At 42.5% G+C, this 19504-nt stretch overlaps 1 protein-coding gene across 1 annotated transcript; it reads left to right on the forward strand.

Moving 5' to 3' along the window:
* Positions 1-3211: 3211 nt before the first annotated feature.
* On the forward strand, positions 3212-16757 carry LOC110984310 (uncharacterized). Its single transcript, XM_087142795.1, has 3 exons — positions 3212-3292; positions 9320-9407; positions 11654-16757. Exons 2-3 carry the CDS (start codon positions 9338-9340, stop codon positions 12562-12564), a joined length of 981 nt encoding a protein of 326 aa, XP_086998921.1. The 5' UTR covers positions 3212-3292; positions 9320-9337; the 3' UTR covers positions 12565-16757.
* Positions 16758-19504: the final 2747 nt, after the last annotated feature.

The raw sequence follows: 19504 nt of genomic DNA on the forward strand, positions 1-19504 counted from the left end.
GATATTGAAACGAAAAGTGATCTTCTGGCCATAATCTTCAATTTCCAGTAAAAGAAACGGAGGCCAACCTCTTCACGAGGGTCAACAGGCGGCGCTATTTCGGTACGATTTTGCACTGTTTTCTATGGGCGCGTATTTGGTGTAGTACAACCTGTTAAGACAGGCGATTGGTTAACGGAAGTCACTGCTTGGTCACAGGTAGCGCGCGCGTGCGCGTAGTTGCAGCAGTGGCCGGCTTGCGAAGCTATAAAACGGGCGTGCAGGCAAGATTCAGTTGTTCTGAGTCGAGGGCTAGTCCTGAGGTAAGGGTCGAAAATCCTGTGCAAGGGTTAAAGTCACCTAACCTAGTGTGCATATGCCCAAGTCTCAAGTGTTGCGTGTGTCGTAGCCTTTCTTCAAGGCCTTCGTGGCTGTATGTGTATAACCGCAAAGCGATTGGAGAGGAGACCACATACACGAGCGGCTCAGCACGAGGGCCTTTTCGAACTTGTCAGGAATTCTTAAGTTTTTCTTTGTATTTTCCAAGCAATCATAAGCGAGGGGGTCAGCATACATTAACCTATTATGCAAATTGAAAGTATACGAAAGATAGAGAGCGTGTCAACGGTGTCGGCGGCCGTGAGTGCAGGTCAGTTGTCAGAGCAGTATTTGGACAGTTCTTTAGAATATGCTGCTGGATAATTTCACCTTGCCGAGTTTAAACCGTTGCATCGTTAGGCTATTCAAGAATCTGTACGCGGGCGTGCCGTTTTTTGTCTTTACCCACGGAATATGGTAAGAGCTCCACATTTCAAGCACTGCCGTTTTGCTTTGACCATTCGGCCTCAATGAACTGCTAGTGTTACTCCAACGTCAGAACCATCCCCCACCAACAAGCATATCATAGTTGTCATCTCGCCGCTTATTGCCCTCATGAAAAACCAGATGGAAACATTGCGTAAGTTTCGAGTTGAGGCCGGTTTTTTTAGAGACTCATCTGGTTCAACTTTTTACATGAAATTTATGAATAATACATGATCAGAAAGCTTATGAATAATTCACCACAAAAACCTCAAAATCAAATGAAAAGGTCTCGTGGCTGCGCCACTCGCCCGGTATCCTGTCCAGTCGCTTTGCAGTTGCACACACACACAGCCACGAAGGCCTTGACGAGAGGCTACGTGTGTCGTTGAGGGGTTCGGTGGGTTGAGGGGCTAATTGGTGGTGCAATGCGGTTCCTGACAGGAGCTTGCTTGCAAGGGCGGATTGCTATCTCGTGACGTGAGTAGCGTGTATCGCAGCCCTGACAATAAACCCCGCGTAAACTTGTTAAAGTCCTTGATTCGGCACTGGATGCACACAATTAATTGCGGTGTTCGCTGCTCTGGGCGAAGTCCAGTCAGGTATAATCACACATTTCCCCGTCAATAGCGCCTTCTACCGGTGTATTGGTTGAGTGTGATTGAAGGAGCGTTGATAAATGGACCAGCCACTTTGATTGTTGTATATAAGTCAGGTGTCCAGACGAAGTTTATTTCAAGTCAGTTCTGTCCGGGTTGCGTCACTCAGTTTTGGCCAATCAAATTAGGCATCATCTCAACAAAGACCAGAGATCATTGAACTTTCTTGGGGGACAGTATACTTCCGTCCCGGACTCGTCCCTAGCCGCTCAGGGACTCTCCGGTACTTGCCGTTCGCGTATCGACCATCGCGCGTCGCGGAGGAGGGCGCCCTCGCGTTCGTCGGAGGGGTGCGACGGCACAGTACATTGGGTGTGTTAGATTAGCTTACACGTGTAAGTCAAACTTACAGAAGAGCGTCCATCACGTGATCTTCATGCCTGCCCAGGTGTCAGCCACCACTACCCCAGCTGGCGAGCGGGTCTCTGGAGGTTGCCCAAGTATAATGACGTCACGGATGGACTGTTCGAGAATGGACATAATGGAACGTGGCGGGGACTTGACCTTTTTCCCAGAATGCCTATGCAAATACTCTGCAGTGTTCGATTAGCCTCTTTTCGAGGTTCCCTGGCGTGTGACACTAGTGTATTCAGGAGGGCTAATCGAACGCACCCATTGCGCCAAAACCAAGGCAAAGAGCGACCTCGCGCGGCCTAAGAATATGCAAATCAGCAGAACCGGGACGTATTGGTCAGCGAGCGGCTAGTGCGCGCTGCGCTAGCGCTACGTTGCGACGAATGACGACCGCCTTGACCAAGGCTCGTGCGCACGATATTAGATTAGAAACTATAATAGTAAAAAACGATTTCATGGGATTTTCTGAAGAAGACAACCGAACAAAGCCAGAAAACCTAAGGGAAAATTATCAAAATTAGAACCCCTATACGTTTTCAATGGCCCTTGCTGCCAAGGCAATGTGTGAGCATGTATGCGTACATTATGAATTCATCAGTGAAAAGGCCTATGGAGTGTGTGGCTGCCAATTGATATATGATGACATGTGTAAGGTCACATAGGCCAATGAAAAAGCCCCGGAGACATTTCCTTTTCTATTTGAACAAGTGCAACTGCACATCCGTGGTTGGCGAAACTATGACGGCGGGCCGCGCATGCAAAACAAAAGGAAAAAATACAAAGTCTTAACAAATTGGTGAAAATATTGCATTCTTAGCTAATAAATCCAGTACTAAATGTAAACGCTTCCCATTTTAACAGTCGTCAATCAAAAAATGCTTTATTAGGCAACATTTTGTTGTCAACCATTGGTGAAATCTGTGCCAATTTGGGCCGTTCATACAAAATGGCGGCCTGCGTTTAGAAGAAAGGCCTGTAAACTGAACGTTATGCACACATATAGTTCCGTAGTTTTGGAGATAAACACTCGTCACACATCGTTTTTCTTTTTTTTGGGGCGCGACAATGTTGCAAAGACAGAGAAATCACCATACAGTGGTGAAAGCCGGCCCCAGGAATACTTTTACACACGCTTGTTGATGACTGCAGTAGTGTATAAAAGCAGAATACAGTATGGTGCTTTCGTTTACAAACATTTGGCCGCATTTTGAAGGAGTGGTCAAAGTTGATGTTAAAACGGGAGACATTTTACTTCGTATTTAGAAGGATTATCTTTTACTCAGTATTTCAATATTTGAACGACCTTTTCAGCACTTTGTGAATTTTTGTGTTTTTGTTCTCACGGCGAGCCATAGTTTTGCCAACCACTGACTAGCAAAGGGCGTGCTTGTGACGTAGTAAAACTATCTACTGTCACAGCCACTACCGAGTGCTTGATAGTCTCAACAGGTAGCTATCAGGACTTGGTTCGTGATTACGACAGAAAAGATTCCAATTGGGTGAGTGAGAAGATATTTTTGTGAATTTTTTTAAAAGCCTCTTTTCTTATGAAAGACCAATAATTCAGATTATTACGCTGAAGAAAATTTGAATGTAGATCAAAAGTGAACGTGCACGAAGCAGTTAGAATAGCCTGCGTGGCAATGTGCTGCTATATTACAAAGAAATTCACCGCTTAGGAGCCCAACATGGGCCTCACTGACAACACGTCACAATTGAGATTGTCTCAGCTGTGGAAGACCACAGCAGACCGAACTTTGTGTTGTAAAACAATTGCCCATGTCGTCAGAATGGAAGAAACAGTGGCGACAAAGCAACAGCATGCATGGATCGGTAGCCTCGATGCATATGTGTTGAAAAGATCGTTCTGACTAGGCAGGAGATGAAGTGATACGTTTTTCGTACGACTACGCCTGCAGTCATGCATCAGCAGGTAGCATCTGGTCGTTTATGTGAGCGAATTGACTTCAGCATAATCGTTGTGCCACCGTCTGAAAAAAATGGCATCAATTTAGACTTACTCGGCCAGTTTCAGCAAAATGATGTCCATGTCCATTAGAACACGCCTACATTCGTGCAGATCTTTGAGTCTGTGTATAACCGTGTTTTGTTTGGGTTGGTTTGGTTTGGTCTGGTCTGTTTTGGTTTTTGTCAAAATCGCTGCACTGGTTTTTTTGTAGTTTACATACGTCTTTGTGCTCCTTTTTTGGACCATTTTGAATGAGTTGAACGGCTATTCTAATAATGTGTACGATTTGTCGAAAGCAAACGCAAACAAAGGAACTGAGTACAGTTTCAACGCTGGAAGGCTAGCGTAGTGGAGAATTACTTTCGGCACAAATTTGAATTGTCACCGGTCAACTATAGGCCTTCGTTCGTACTGAAAACGTTTATACGCATGAATGTTTGTTTGAAGCCATCACCGAACTTTGCCTCAGAAAGCTAGTGCTAACGTCAAGGGAACCTTACAGTTTCAGTCCAACAGCTTTCAGTATTGGCGTAATGACGCTGACTTAACAAGGCTGGAATAAAAATGGTGGATTTTGTTTTCCCGACTGCGTACGTCCACCATTAGTACATGTCTTCTGTTTGGTTTGGGCTGTAAAAGTGAGACATGACTTGTGGGGAGGATTGACCGGGCTGACAAATTTTTCCCAGCGAGATATTCCGGTTCTTGTTAATGTCTGATAGAAATAAATTGACATATAAGATGGCTTTATCACATTCTTTTGTAAATTTTAGTTTGGGGAACTAATCTACTGCACAAACCTTATGGCGTAATGATTTCATCATGTCCATATAGATTCAAGTTTTGAACCAAATCAGACATATACTTTAAGTGCTATAGGGCTTGAAAGACGAGTGCGCCTATGTTGTCACGTGACTTGTCACATTATGACGTCATCATCACATCAGTTAAACTTCGTCTAAAGCACTTTCCTTTGTAGATATCTGTAAGAACTGAACCCAATCGGACATGTATGTACTTCACGAATTATAGTGCTTCAAGTGAAGAATGCACCTTTAATGTTACGTGACTTGTCACATGACGAAGTCATCATCATATGGTGTAAATTTTTGTCCAAAGCACTCCCCTTTCAAGATATCTGCAAGGTTGAAACCAATTGGACACGTACTTCACGAGATACAGTGCTTTGAAGAGTGCACCTTTAATGCCACGTTGTCATCTCTTGACGTCATTACTATATACATCAAGTCAATGGTCGTCTATAACAAATCCCTTCCTAGCTACTTGCAAGGTTTCGACCCAATCAGATATTACAATACAAGTGAACATTGTGCTCATCGAAAACAAAGCACTGAATAGGTTTAATCTGATTTCAAACACTTTGGTCTTTTGGCGTTCCATAAAGGTTTAAGTGGCCTAACTTCAGAGCCCTGATCTCTATACACTGGATAGGCAGCTCTGCTCTGCAAATTGAAGCAACTGCGCGGCCGTCTTAGGCTTTTCAATATAATGGAATTTTTCCAAGTGTATAGAGATCAGTGCTTCAGCGCCACGTTTTACGATTTGGCGTTCCATACAGAGATCCGACTGCAGCGCCACTTACTTGTTTCACATCCCCGAGTGTGCCTCTGCACTGCACGAGGTCTTTGTTATTGGCAGACGTAACGTGGTCACCAGCATAGAAGCCAATACATAGTGCAAAGAACAATGGGATTTTCGAGTAAGCAAATACAGTAAGGTGTGTTTGTCGTCGGCACCTCATTTGTGTGAACAGGTAAGCCAGTTATGCACTTGATGACGTCATCGGCCCCAAATTTCACACATGGGTTAACTTTGTAAAGATCACCATCCACATCAATTTTCAGCCAATTCCGACAAACTTCGCCACGGACAACTATTCAAAATTCATTTTGCAGACCTTTTCACCTGTCCCTCGAGAGCGCTCAACTATTACGTGACGTCATCAGTAGATGATTTGAAGAATACTATACCCCAACAGACTAACGCCATTGAAAATAAATTGATACCTATAACCAAACAATAGGCCCTTTTTCTGGTGTTCGACCGGAAGTAAGGGTCGCGTGATTTGTCCTGCAGAGATGCATTGAAGAGCAAATTATACTCTGCCACTAGCTGCAAGCAGAATTTTGTGGGGGGCCACGGTTGATTTTATAGGGATTTTTACAACATTAACATAATATTTAAATATTCAAAATTGAACAACAAATTTCCCGATGAAGTAATCACGACGTAATTAATTTAGCAGATTACCAGCGAAAAATTGCGGCGATGATCATGGAGTACAAAGGGGGCTAATGGTTGTGAAACAGGTGGTGCGCAGCAAGCATTCGCTGCGTTCTGGTTATGGATGTACCAGGCATGACAAAAAGCGGTAATTGGCCAGATGTTGTAGCCCGGGCAGTTCAAAGTCCTTCTGTGTCCTTCCTCCATGGGTGAGCCTTCTCCTTTTGAAGACTTCGTTTGCAGAAATTTAACAAAAGATCACATCAAAACTCTTTGTATGTGCTCTAGAAGGCTTAAACCGAATATAACACCACAGAACGGTGAATAAAAATGCTACATGAAAATGAAACTTAGCCCCAAAGTGGTTGCTAAGATGATAAAATATTTCCACTTCCATCGACCTCTTGGTCTTTTTCCTAATGAATTGCTCAATTTTAGAAGTTTTCCCAGAACAGTAAGACACTGCATGCGACAAGGCAGAATCTCAACTACACAATACAATACGTTTTACCTGGCTAGATTTTTTTGTTCAACTTTCTTGAGTTATCTTAGACACTTCTGCGCAGCAAGAGCCGCGTGTTTTACATGCACAAAACCGATCCATTCAAGGAAGAGGCGTCCATTGGCCTGTTACACGCGCGCACCGACGTAAATGTGGATGTACATTTACCTGTGTACAATGCGTCGGAGAGCTGGTGTACAAGTCAAGTTCATGTGGTTCATGCATGTATACCGGCAGTACATTTAAAACTGGGGATACATACCGTGAATGCCAACATTTCCTGGCGATGTTATGACTGATAGACCTCGGTTTCAATGATAAACTTTACAATAATTTCGTGTACTTTTCAACTATATTTTTCTTTCGTTCCTGAGTCACTGAATTCTCACACTTGCAAGGCCGTAAGATTATGCGGGATAAACGGAATCGGTGTTGAGTTAGGTCATAGAGCTCCATGGTAACGTCGGTATGCCAACGCGTCCGGTCGGGAAGAGAAAAAAATCTAGCCAAAAACCGTCAGCAAATCTAAGACCTTCAAACCTCTCTCCACCACACCCCACTCCTGAAAACTTCAGGAAAACTTCGAATTCTTTCGTCACTGACACCACGAAGTAACACTCAGTTGTGTGCTAGGTGATCTCATTTGTGCGCATCTTAGAGAACTGAGTGGGTTTCGTTTTCACGAAGTAGCACCCGGTGGGATGTGGCACTCCAGCGCGTTTCCGTGCATTTTCGTTTTCACGAACTAACACTAATCCTTGTTTTGGTAGTTGAAATTTGACACCTGCAAAGCATTTGCACTGTATTGAATTCAACGCTATCGTTGCAGTATGCAGTACAAACACTACGGTCTCGCTTTAAAACACCAGTATGGCCATATAATTCACTCATCAACAACAAACGTGCTTACAAATTACCGTGAGGTTAGAACCCACGGTCAGTCAACACTAAGTACCACTAGCTGTCTCAAAATGCGAGGCAAAATAAGAGTTGGGATCTGATTTGATCTCCGATGTCGGCCACTTAGGCACACAGGCTGAAGATCTTCGAGACAAATTAAAAAAAAAAGAAAACAAGAAAACAAACAAAGCACCGTAATAAGACTAACATTAAGTTCTGCGCTCAGTTATTTAGATTTCTCGACAAAATATCGTTTAACCTGAAGTTCTGATATGCTCTCAACACCCATTGCTAGGCCATTAAACACTGTGGGCCTTGGTGGATCATGTCGACCCATGACAGACCACATCAACCACTTAAATAATGGGTTTTTTGGGCTAGCATAATATTTCCTATAAGCTTTCAATATCCACGAACCTCCAATTGACGAAACTGAAAGTTGTAATAGTAACCGTAAAATAGTGCAGAGTTACTGTGTAAATAACTAATTATGAGCACACACATTCCAGAATACACTTCAGAATTCGGAAGTCCCAACACCTTTCTGTCCGGAATATCAGACAGATGTAGGCCTTAGGGCCTACCTGGTGCGGTGCAAAATAAATTCCTTGCACGCGCCTTCCACTTCCATTTTATAATATATATATTTTTTTATAGTTCTTCAATCCATTGGAAATACTTGGAGACGCGCAGACAATATACCTAGCCGTAGCTCCATGAAGCTCGCTTTGGACACAGCCTGTGCACATTACAATGGCCCAACTTCGTTTCTCGAAGTCAATTTTTAAAATTTTCCGTTGTTGTCGATTATTTAACTTTAACCATGGCGTCAGGTCGTGGGCTTTCAGTCAATATGCAGCGTCGCTCTGTAAAACGTTATTATTAGCACACGCACATCTGCAATTTGTTTTCCTTTAAAAGAGAAGTGATTGTTTAGCAAGCTCACTGCTTGGAACACAGCTGCAACTGCAAGGGCACGCCATAATCTAGTGTATACTTCACTCCCCTATTGTTCCAGTTTATTGGTCCTAAAATACTTTCAATATCCTACTAAAAATTAAATACATGTATAACCCGATCCTAAAGCCAAGCATCTGTGAATATGCTATATTACAGACGCATGGTTAGTTAATGTTTTATTTTTGTGATCCAAGAATATAATACCGTATTACTTCTCTGACTGAAATGTTAATGAATCTTACACCTCTTTTTGACAACATGCTGCTCTTAATTAAAGAACAGACTTGCAATTTTCTTCCTTTTAAACTTACAGCGGATCAATGATCAATGTTGTAATCTGCTTCACATTATAGGTCAAATAGTGTGAACTAGACAGCCAGTTGCAACACCTGTTCTCCAACGAAATCGAATGGCATTTTGTTGCTGTTTGAATGTTGGAAAAAAAGAGCATTCAATTTGAAATGAATTTGCCTGGGCCTTGCATTAATCCGAACGATTTTTTAATGAAACAGGCGGGGAAAGCTTTGACCTACAAAAAGTGATTTGGAGATTTTTTGTTGATAAAGATAAAGTCATTGTTTAGACAAAATCGAGTCGTAGAAGCAATGCATTAATTTACTAATCAATTAATTACTTAAGGGCACAGTGACGTAGCGGTCAGTCGAACCTAAAAGCTCAAACTATTGCCGAGTAAAAAACTCCCTGTCCTTGTCCGCGTCAGGTTTTCCTTAGTCACCTCTTTTCATTTTTTTTCATTTTGGCATTTCACGGTAGAAATAAAGTATTCTGATATAAATGGCGACAATTATTTTAGACGAAACACTCATGACTATCCGTCTACCACTTTAGAAAGAAAGAAGGGGCGACCCCTCCCCGATCAAAGACAAGAACTTTTTCACTCAGCTAAATAAACCATTTGTCCATCGTTGTATCAACTTATTACTTTTGCAGTTGATTGAAGCAGAAGAGATGAACCTGAAAAGCGCAGTGAAAGCCATGTTTGCGGGGCAAGCCGTTTGCCTTATCTTATTCCTCAGATGTAAGTCGATCTTCATAATTGTAACAGGTGTAGATGTACTAGTAGACCGTCAATGATCGTTTTGAACGAGATGTCCCTTTTTGGGTCGTGTTCCCCGTCTCCACGTTGTTGAGTGAGTACTCTGAAATGGGAAGGAGTATTACATGAGGGTAAATCCCGGGTGATGGGGGTACTTAGCCACCCGCCATGGGAGGGGTATGAGCTATTGAATCATCTTCCCTCCCCCCCACTTTTTTCGTGGTAAGCTAAAAACTGAAGCGGATTGTGGAGACTTTTGGGACCTTCCAACTGAAATGTTGTCAACATCACTCAAAAAAGGGTGGCAATAAACATCCCCATAAATATGCTGTTCTGGTGTAAGATTCTGCATGAATGCAATACATAAATATGTACATCTGTGCATCAAATGTATCAAATGTACATCAAATGGTATCAGCCCCCACCCCTTATCAAATGTCCTTGGTAGGAACTCTCCTCCCCCTATTCCAATCCCCTTCCCCCAATGCTGGCATAAATTTACACCACTAGGTCCTGATCATTTGATATAAGGCCTGACATTGAAAAGTATTTTTCATTGAGACAATGAATCTCACCTGAGTTTTTATTCATACATTGGAACCACCCCCAGGAGCTCAACGGTGGTTTCTACAATTTGAGCGTATATTGTGTCATCTTTGTTCCCATACATAAGTTTTTAGAAAAAAAACCAGAGTACAGGGATCGCCTCGCTTTCGATTCAAAGGGGCTAGCCTGTGAACACGGCTTACATGTATGCACATGCGCACTAGTGGGGATGGTTCGCAGTCTCGAAGGGTGCATTCTACTAAATTCAAGTGAGAATTTCTGGCCAGCTTACCAGTGCCTCATGGTATCTCATGAAAAAAGGAGATTGTTGGACCCCTGAAGTGTTGAGCTTGTGTAAATCTTTGCCAGGATCAACTCCCTGGGTCTTTGGGCTGTCATCTGAGAGCAGAATGGCTAATAAAATACGGTTGAAAATGCCCTAAGTGCCAGAGACAGTTAAGGGTTGCCACTTGAAAAAAGGCTGCTAGCAGACTTTGGAAAAACCACTTTTCGAAGGGTGATTTTGTTTTGAAGAAAAAATTAAAATGTAATCGGTTAACCCATAGAAAATTGAAAAGAAATGGAAAGATTAGGGACAAGACAATAAATGACTTTGTGTTTCAGAAACCCCAGGACTGTTGGTATTGCATGTTAATGGGCCATGAACAACGCCGATTTTATACTGTTTTGAACGAGGTTTGAATTAGTGGACTAGTGGGCACGAAGGAAAATTATGGTCTCGACCAACTTGACTGAGGCCTACCTTAACGGTACGCGATGCGAAAAGAAGGTATTTGGGTTGTATAAAGGGATTTGGTTTCATTCACAATGGAAGAAGAAAACATAAAAAAGGACACTACCGGTAGGCACCCTCAAAACTCTTTTGAAATACTGGTACGGAAGCATATAAACGCCACTTGTGAAAAGCTATCTCACTGTTGCGAGTTACTATTTCGCCGCGGCGAGATACTACGCGCCGAGATAGTAACTCGAAAAAATTGTTTGCAAGTGGCCCTTATCTGATTTGTAAGCGACTTCGTCACAAAGGCGGACGTGCCACGATTTTCAGGCTCCCATTGGATGATCGCTGAAGTTGTGTGTTAACTTCCGGTTCCATGGTTCCCTGTAAACGTTGTGTTAACTTCCGGTTCCATGGTTCCATGTAAACGGCGATCATTGTATGTATTTCTATGTGCAGTGCCTGCGCAGGGGGTGTGGTTTAAACTAAACTGACGTAACACGAACCGGATACGCTTCCGTTTAATTAATAAAATTGTTTTAAAAAGTAGGAAAAAGACAAATCTCATTAAAAACGTTACAAAGAAAAACGTGGTACCAAGGGTGGGTCCAGAACCGTCTTTTCCTCTGTGTGTGTTTGTGGATGGGGTGTTGGGGTGGATGTGTGTGCGTGTGGTGATGACAGCACTTTTGTAAAAATGTGGGGTCAAAATAATTGAAATTTTCTTCATGGCTTTTCCTAGGGTGAGGGTGCATTCTGGGGCTTGTTAAGAGACTAAATGAAATAGATAAAAAAATCCCGGTTCTCTTATTATTGTTTTTAAAAATCTCCTCTTTTTTGGGAGGGGGGTAGTTTCCAGCGGATCTACCCTAGTGCAGTAGGCCTACTGTCTATTACTGGAATAAACTGTCGGGTGATTTGGAATGTTTGTATTTGTGCGCAGACTATTTTGTGGGCAAAAACGTCAGTCAAGCCGTAAATCTGATCCAACACGAAGAACTGACCACAACGACCCCGCCCATTGTGGGGCGAGTGTCCGGCTGCAGCCTGTCAGATATCGAGGGGAGGCCCAACGTCGTTCTCCTGACGAACACCAATACTGGCTACGTTGACATGACGCTGAACATGCTGGCCAGCATCAGAAAGGCTGGAGTCTGCGTCAACACCACCATCATGGCGGAGGACGCCTCGGCCTACCAGTACCTGTGCGAGACGACGCGGGACGACCCGGCAATCCACATGGTGTTCAGCAACTTCGGAGATGCCAGTTCCGGGAAACTGATGGTATTCTCCGTGCCCTACAACAAGTTGGTGAACCGGCGCCACTACTACATCCTGAGTCTGCTGGAGAGGGGCCAAGAAGTCCTCTTCATCGACGCCGACACCTTCTGGTTCCGCGACCCCTTCGAATACTTCCACGGGAACTTCGACATGTCTTTCGTGGACGAGCGGTCCCCGTACCCAAAGAGACTGCCCAAAAGATCGCTGCACTGTGCCGGCCTTGGGTACTTTCGACCGACGAACAGGACCCTGAGGTTTGTCAGAAAATGGATTTCAATTATAGCGGAGAAGAAGCGGCCCCCTTCTGATCAAGGTGTTCTAAATTACATGATGCACAATGATATACCGGAGCATGTGGATGTCAGGCCCCTTCCCCTAGCGTTTTTCCCCCACGCGCTGATCTATTACAAAGATAATTGGAATAAAAAGCATAATGGTACGATTATAGTTCATAATGTGGGACTAAGGGGACACGACGCCAAAATGAACAAGTTCAAGGCGAACGGCATGTGGTTGGTGAACGTGACATATAACGAGATAGCGCAGTCATTCAATCAGAGTACGCGGCACTGAAAATGATATGTTTTACAAGAGCTCCTCCAATTTAAAGTGTTGCAGCAATGGATTTTTCTCAAAAACAATTTCTCTGCCACTTCGCAAAGTGCACTTTTTAAAACTGTTAAAAATATCCATGCTTTTCTAGACGACTGAGGGTGCCCTTGCTGTGATGTCATCCCGGGGAAGACATGGGTTTTTCTGTTCAACTTGATCGGGAATTGAACTAAAAACATTTCTGACAAAGGGATTGAAGCTTGCTGATCACTGTGCACATAAACATTAAATTAGAAGAGAAGAGAAAATTAAATCCAGCGAGATCTACAAAACATAGGACTTTTTTAAAGTACAAACCTATAGACCTTTTAACTAAAAACTTCATAATTATGCACGTATGCATACGAATAGCCTTGGCGTCAAGAAGCGTGAGCGGGCCATTGAAAACGTACAGGGGAGCGATTTTGGTCATTTTCTCTCAAGTTTTCTGGTTTTGTTCATTTTTTTCTTCAGAAATCCCATTAAATCGTTTTTTTTCTATTGGTATTTAATCTAAGTGGGATTTTAGTGCTCCTTTAAAAGACTTTTTATCGTGATATTTTCTGTGCGCACGAGATTGCCGCATCTAAGCAGGTCTCCTTTCGTGCTGTTTTATAGCAAAAACGATTTAATGACATTTTCAGAGAAAAACGTAACAAAGCCAGAAAACCTGACAGAGGATGATCAAATCGCACCCCTGTACGTTTTCAATGGCCCGCTCACACTTTTCGCCGCCAAGGCCATTCGTGCATATGTTAGCATAACTATGAATATTTCAGTGAACAGGCCTAATGAGGCTTTCTTCCTGAGATGACATCACACTCTTGCTCATGAATATGGAAATATACATTAGCATGATACCAAAAGGGCAGTAAAATAGGCCTACCCTTTGAAATAGTGTTTACTGAGACACAAATGTGCACGTGGAAGGTCTGTATTAAAATCTAAATAGCACGTCGTCTTCGGAATCAGACACTCGATTCACTCTGACCCATTTCAGATCTGACATTTTTTAGGGTATCGACTTGCTTCTCTTTTGTGAAGGGAGTCTCCAGGATTCATAATCATGACCCTAAACAGCTTTTGTTTTTTAATTAACCGTTGGCTGGTGGAGGTGGTTCTGCTCTCATACAGTTCTAGGCTGTGGGGAGGACAGATTGATTTATGAAAGATTTGGCTCACTGATTCTGGCATGTTAGTGATAATTTATATCCAGCGTTACATATGGCAATGTTTTGGCAATTTTTTTCTGGGTATGCACTGCACTATATAGCCTACTTAACCATTCGCGCGCGGCGCACAGGAGCCGCGCCTGGCGTGAATAGACTAATGGGTGCATGTATCGCTCCACTTGCACACATCATTGAGGTTATAGCACGTGCTCCTGTTGGGACTTATAAGGATTGGGAAATGGCTCGTCCTGTCGTAAGACTTAACCAATCATGTCAATTTCACCATTAAAAGAGAGTTAAATTATTAACGAGTAGTTTGGTGCTTAAACCGTTAAAATTAACCAACGTATGCCGCTGTAACGCTTTCTGCAAAACAAGTGGAAGCCGCATAAATCGTTGTAATTCCAGTTAAAAGTGAGCCTCGAAGGGTTTCAAGAACAGCTAAGTTCGTTCATATTAACCAAGACTTAGCTTTCCATTGGGCCTACATAAAATCGTAGCCATTTCTTTCTTCATCTGAACCTGAATAAACCAAACAAATACATTCAGCTGAAAGATCGACAAAATGTCGATGGGTTGCAGCAGCCACGTCCTGCGTCGACTTGTCTGCAACCTATTCATACGCACATACCTACAGTCAGATAGTTTCAGTCAAATGTTTTCCAAGCTTTTCCATGAAGGACACGGAACAAGTACTCCACACAAGATGTGGCACTTTGCGAAAGCTGGTCTGAAATTGGTGGCACAGATGCGATCAAACTCAAAGGCTCGGAACGAATTACATGACAATGCGTCCTTGGTGAATTGAGTGCATTTGTATTCCACGTAAATTAATAAATTTGAGAAAGAAAGAAATTAAAAAAAACGATTTGTGGGGCTTTGGTTAATGATTTTTTTCACCAGAAACACAGCCATATGTTTTTGACTTGCATGGTCAGGGGCTGTAGAGAATTTACCGTAAAACCAGAAAGTGCACAAGGCAATTTAGCCAACCAACTCCGGCAAGCTTAATAATGGCATATGCAGCAAGGTATGAGACGGAGAGAACCCCCCCTGCTTTGTGTTGGTCATTGTCTCGCAGGAATCTGGGGAATTCCTTTCAGACATCTTGGGGGGGGGGGATGTGTTAAGTAACAATAGTCTGGAATGTGTATAGGGATTGGACATGTTGGGGGGGTACCCCTTGGTCTCATTTCTTGCTGGGTATAAATAATGGTCAAGTGGCACTAATAAGCAGGTGGTCGTGGGTTTAAATCCCATCCGAGCAAGCTTGCCAATTTGTTCACAGGCTCACGGCACACAAGCATAGAGTATACAGTGTTAATTGTGTTAATTAAAACACACCAAAAGGCAAAACCCGTACCGTTGTTGTCGCAGCCAAATGGATCCAACCCACAGACCAGATAACTACAGTCGAATAGTTACGGCTTATGTAAAGACTATTGATTGGATCGGTTGCGTTATGGAGTCAGGCATTATTTTGTCACGCATGCCAGTGAAGCAGTGAGTAGGCAATGTGGACAAAATAATATGTAAATATTGAATTTTTTTTCGTCGACGCGCCCAGGAAAATAGAAAATAAGCTCCCTTTGATAAAAATTGTGGAAAAATCTAGGATTCCCAATGGCCTGGCAGCCTCAACAAACCTCAACATGGCAAACAAAGGAGTTTTCACTAGGTGGTGATCTGCCTCAAACCAGTTTTGGCAGTTTCAGGGTTTGGGGACCATTATATCTGAATTCGATTGATGTCGGTTGCTTTACCGGTAGCTTCTGCAATGTTTCAAGACTTGAAAGCACGTCGACTGATATAGCAAACTTTAAAACTAAAAGCGGCGAGTCGTTTTCCTTCAGAACAGACGAAGTGCTTTGATGAGTTGGCTATTCGAGATTCACATTTTCGTTATAAACCGCAACTCACTTTCTAGGCAAAGGGCGATTTGTCACATGAACCGTTTTGCAACTTCATGGAATCAGCGGAGGGGGGGGCATGGAAGTTGATGGAACATGGCTTCCTCTCCGTCTCCAGCTTCGCCTGATTTTCATCCCCACCTTGCGTTTTCTTGCTCGTTTGCTCTAGACCAAAACATCGATCTATAAGCTGTCGTCCAAACGGTTGAAGTGTTTTCACAAGATAGTGCGGCCTATATGCCAGCGCATTCAATGTCAGAGACGAATGCCAGAGACGGAGGCGAAGCCAAAATTTGTTGGGAGCCTTGTGCCGGGCTCTTCTCGGGGGGAAGGAGGCAAGAAGGGGGCCAGAGTTCCCACAGGGAGTCAGCATCCCCCCTCCTAAAGGCTACACCACTAGGTATGTAACGCCGTAGACGGGTTTGCCAAAGAATCAAGAGCGGGGAGAGTCAGTTTGGTCTCATGTATAGTGTCCACCAACCCACACCTTTTTAAAGCGGAAAGAAGACAAAACGGCTTGATGAGGAGCCAACCAACAGAATTACTCATTGAAGAGAGTATTTATGTACATGTAGATGTAAATTGATAATTTAACAAATTTAAATTCTCCATTTGCCAATATTTGTTTTGTGCCGCGTTTTGTTAAAATTTAGTGAAGTATAGTTTTGAGTGAGTAAATGTCTCGTCAGTATATGCACTTTTTTTCTCAGAATTTCTTATATAGCAAATTCGACTTAATTTATGTATAGAAGTTCCAATTTTGTTTTACACTGATTGCCCATGATCCAGAGGCACCTAGTTGCTATTGTCTATTAGTTTATGTTCATAATATTCGGATTCGGTTTCTCACAATGTCAAATAATATACTGAGTGCAGGGTGCCCGGTTTGATGATGCCTTCAATTCGCCAAGTCCGTGTTGAGCATAGGATCCTCAAGGGTCGAACAACGTGCACTGCATGCATGTACGCGTTTGCCTTCATAGCTCACTTCTCTGTACGCCTATCTGTACATTTTTGGGTTTTGTTTTTTGAAAGTTTGATTTATATAGTCACACTGAATAAAAGAAAAGTTAGCTGCGGATCATAGTAAAAATGTTGTGCTGAATCACAGTAGAGTTCATTACCTGTTAATGTCATTAATACCCCCGATTGAACTGGCGACACCCATGCCTATCAGTCCTAATAAACTTTAAGGTTTCTGTGTAAACGGGAAGAGTGGACCAAATTACTGTCTGTTCCAAGAGTATCTCAAAATGCAGAGCGGATTGATCAGAATTACGCCTGTGATGTCCTTATGATTGTAACTGTCTCGTGGCGTGAGTGTGACTAAAGAATAAACAAACTCGAGTGCATTTCACTGCCATCTGTCCTGGTGACCCCGGTTAACACAACTGCTGTTTGATCAGGTACGGAATACGCGCAACTTTCACTTCAAGTCTAGTTTTGATTCCTTTTTTGCCTTTTTTCCCCTGCCCTGCTGTTATCGCACATGTCGACATATCAAATTGTAGTGTTTATCTTTGGCACTCTACCCAACTGCCCAATGCTGTTAATAAATGAAGCTATAACAGAAAAAACAAACAACTGAACGGGAGCGAGAGCAATATTTAATCATAATATGTGATCTGGTTGCCACGATAAAATGATGAAAGTGAAGTCGATAACACATTAAAAAAAAGGAAAGAAAAGGTGTAATTTATGTTGACACTGTGTTACTTTCCGACAACTGCAAACTATTTAGTTATAATTCTGAAGATAGAATTTTCTCCGATGCAACAAAGAAGTCAAACAAGATCACACTGATATGTGGCACAACTAAACAAGTATGATTTAATGAAAATTAAAAGAAAAGAAAAAGAAAGCATGTAAAAGAAAATAAAGAAAATGCTGATTGGACCCAGAAACTGAGTTTACAATGATAAAGAATATCTCATATAAACAAGGTGTTCTTACGGGCGAGCACTTGGCAAGGCACTACAGTGAAGGATGCTGGACTCCACAGGTGGCGAAAAACAGTCCAGTCCTTGGCGGTGCAAAAATAAGTTGCAACGGCGACGAATACCACGTCCAATAAGAATGACCGGGCTCGAGACGAAACCGTGACGGCGAGGGCGTGATGGCCGTCGCAAATACGGGAACTTGATGATCCCACAATCTGAAACTGGATTAAGTTCAGGAACTAACTCGTCTGGAACAAAATTCAGCTCTGAACTTCACTTGGTCTGGACGAACATTTCTTACAAGTGTCGCTCCACAGACGACTCACGGGTTGAAATGGTGCGGAAGTCAACAACTTGTCACAGCTCTCATACATGATGGTAGGATTGCCTTCCAAAATCCCTCTTGCGGTGTTCAAGTTGTGTGTCAATATTCCTGTCCTTGTCTGCCAGAGCCCACATTTTATAGTCTACAATCCTTCTAGAAATCCCTTTGATTACGTAAGTTTCTCAAAATAAACTTTTTAACGTTACTTAATCTTACAAGAAACTTCAGAAACATAACGGGACGAATCGTCAGCTTGCATGAAATTTCCCGCACATATAAAGAGAATATTCACTCCCCTACCATGGATTTTTAAAATTTTATCAATTTAAAAAAATGTATCATGTTTTATTTTTTATTTTGTTTCTCCTATGCTTCATAGGTGATTAGGAAAGAAACTAATCAACATGTTTATTTATCAAATAAATAGGCATTATTTTTTTCACTTTATCACGTTGAATGAGCCAGAAAGTGCATATGCTTATGAACTCCCCCTCCGCTCTGGAAACCACGGTCCCTATGATTGACAGCAAAGATGTTGAACACATTGATGTCCAGGCCGAGATCACGGCACCTACTGATAGTTACTTCCTGGCGATGACGAACGTGACCAGCTGTGAAGCACAACAGCTGCACTGTACACGGACGATTGGCGAGGCAGCCCATGTGTTTTTCCCGTCGTCGCCCCCTTAAATTATTCCTCTTGCCTTCTAAAGACGCTGGATTCACCTGAGCCAGTCCGAAAATCCTTAACTTGGCACATCACATTATCAGTGACCAAATAGATAGTTTGAAATGTAGTCTCATCCACTCGCAAAAGCAGGCAAACCCATTTACACTTTGTCTCATTCCAACGTTTCAGGGTCAGGGTGTTTCTAAAAATAGTTGGCTATAAAAGGCTTTACGGCAGCTTGCGTTTTTTAGGAACGATGACGTTAGGAACGCCGTGCAATAGTTCATGTTCATTTTAGAAAATGGTCTTGTTAACGAGAGGGATCTTGCATAGTTGGTGAATTTGAGGCTGCTTTTGTATTTCAATTTAGTTACAATGAATGTATCAAAGATTTAATTGAGGCTATCCTAGTGATACAAAGCCCTTGCCCTCCGACTCGGTCTCAAGGCATAACCTCTACTGTAAAAAGTTCATTTTGAAGAAAGCATGATTCCTTTTTAAATTCCTTTTCAAAGTGAGTATTTGTTTCCTCAAATAAAACAAACTTCAAGGCTACAAATTTGGGCACTAAATTTAGGTAATCTCTCAAATTCTTCTTTCCAAAAAAAAAAAAGACTGAAAAAAATAAGAAAACAAAGGGGGAAGATCACCTAGGGATTCGAACCAAGGACATCCTCAATACTAATCGTTTTTCCTCACCCACTAAACTAAGCAGAGCAGCTCGCGATTGATTTTCCATTTTTTGTGCTTCGCATAATGGCATTTTGTTTTTTAAGCGTCGTTTATTAACAGCGGAGAGTAGCTGGATCGGGTACCTTTGCACTGCCAAACTGTGCTGTCTAGTCACTCTAGACATTTATTTGGTTCCTTTCTTTGCGTAAACTGGTAACACAGTAAAATGCCTC

The sequence above is a fragment of the Acanthaster planci genome, linkage group LG10 (assembly GCF_054643075.1).
Source record: "Acanthaster planci isolate LZ-2023a linkage group LG10, COTS_SCS, whole genome shotgun sequence".
Taxonomy (NCBI): domain Eukaryota; kingdom Metazoa; phylum Echinodermata; class Asteroidea; order Valvatida; family Acanthasteridae; genus Acanthaster; species Acanthaster planci.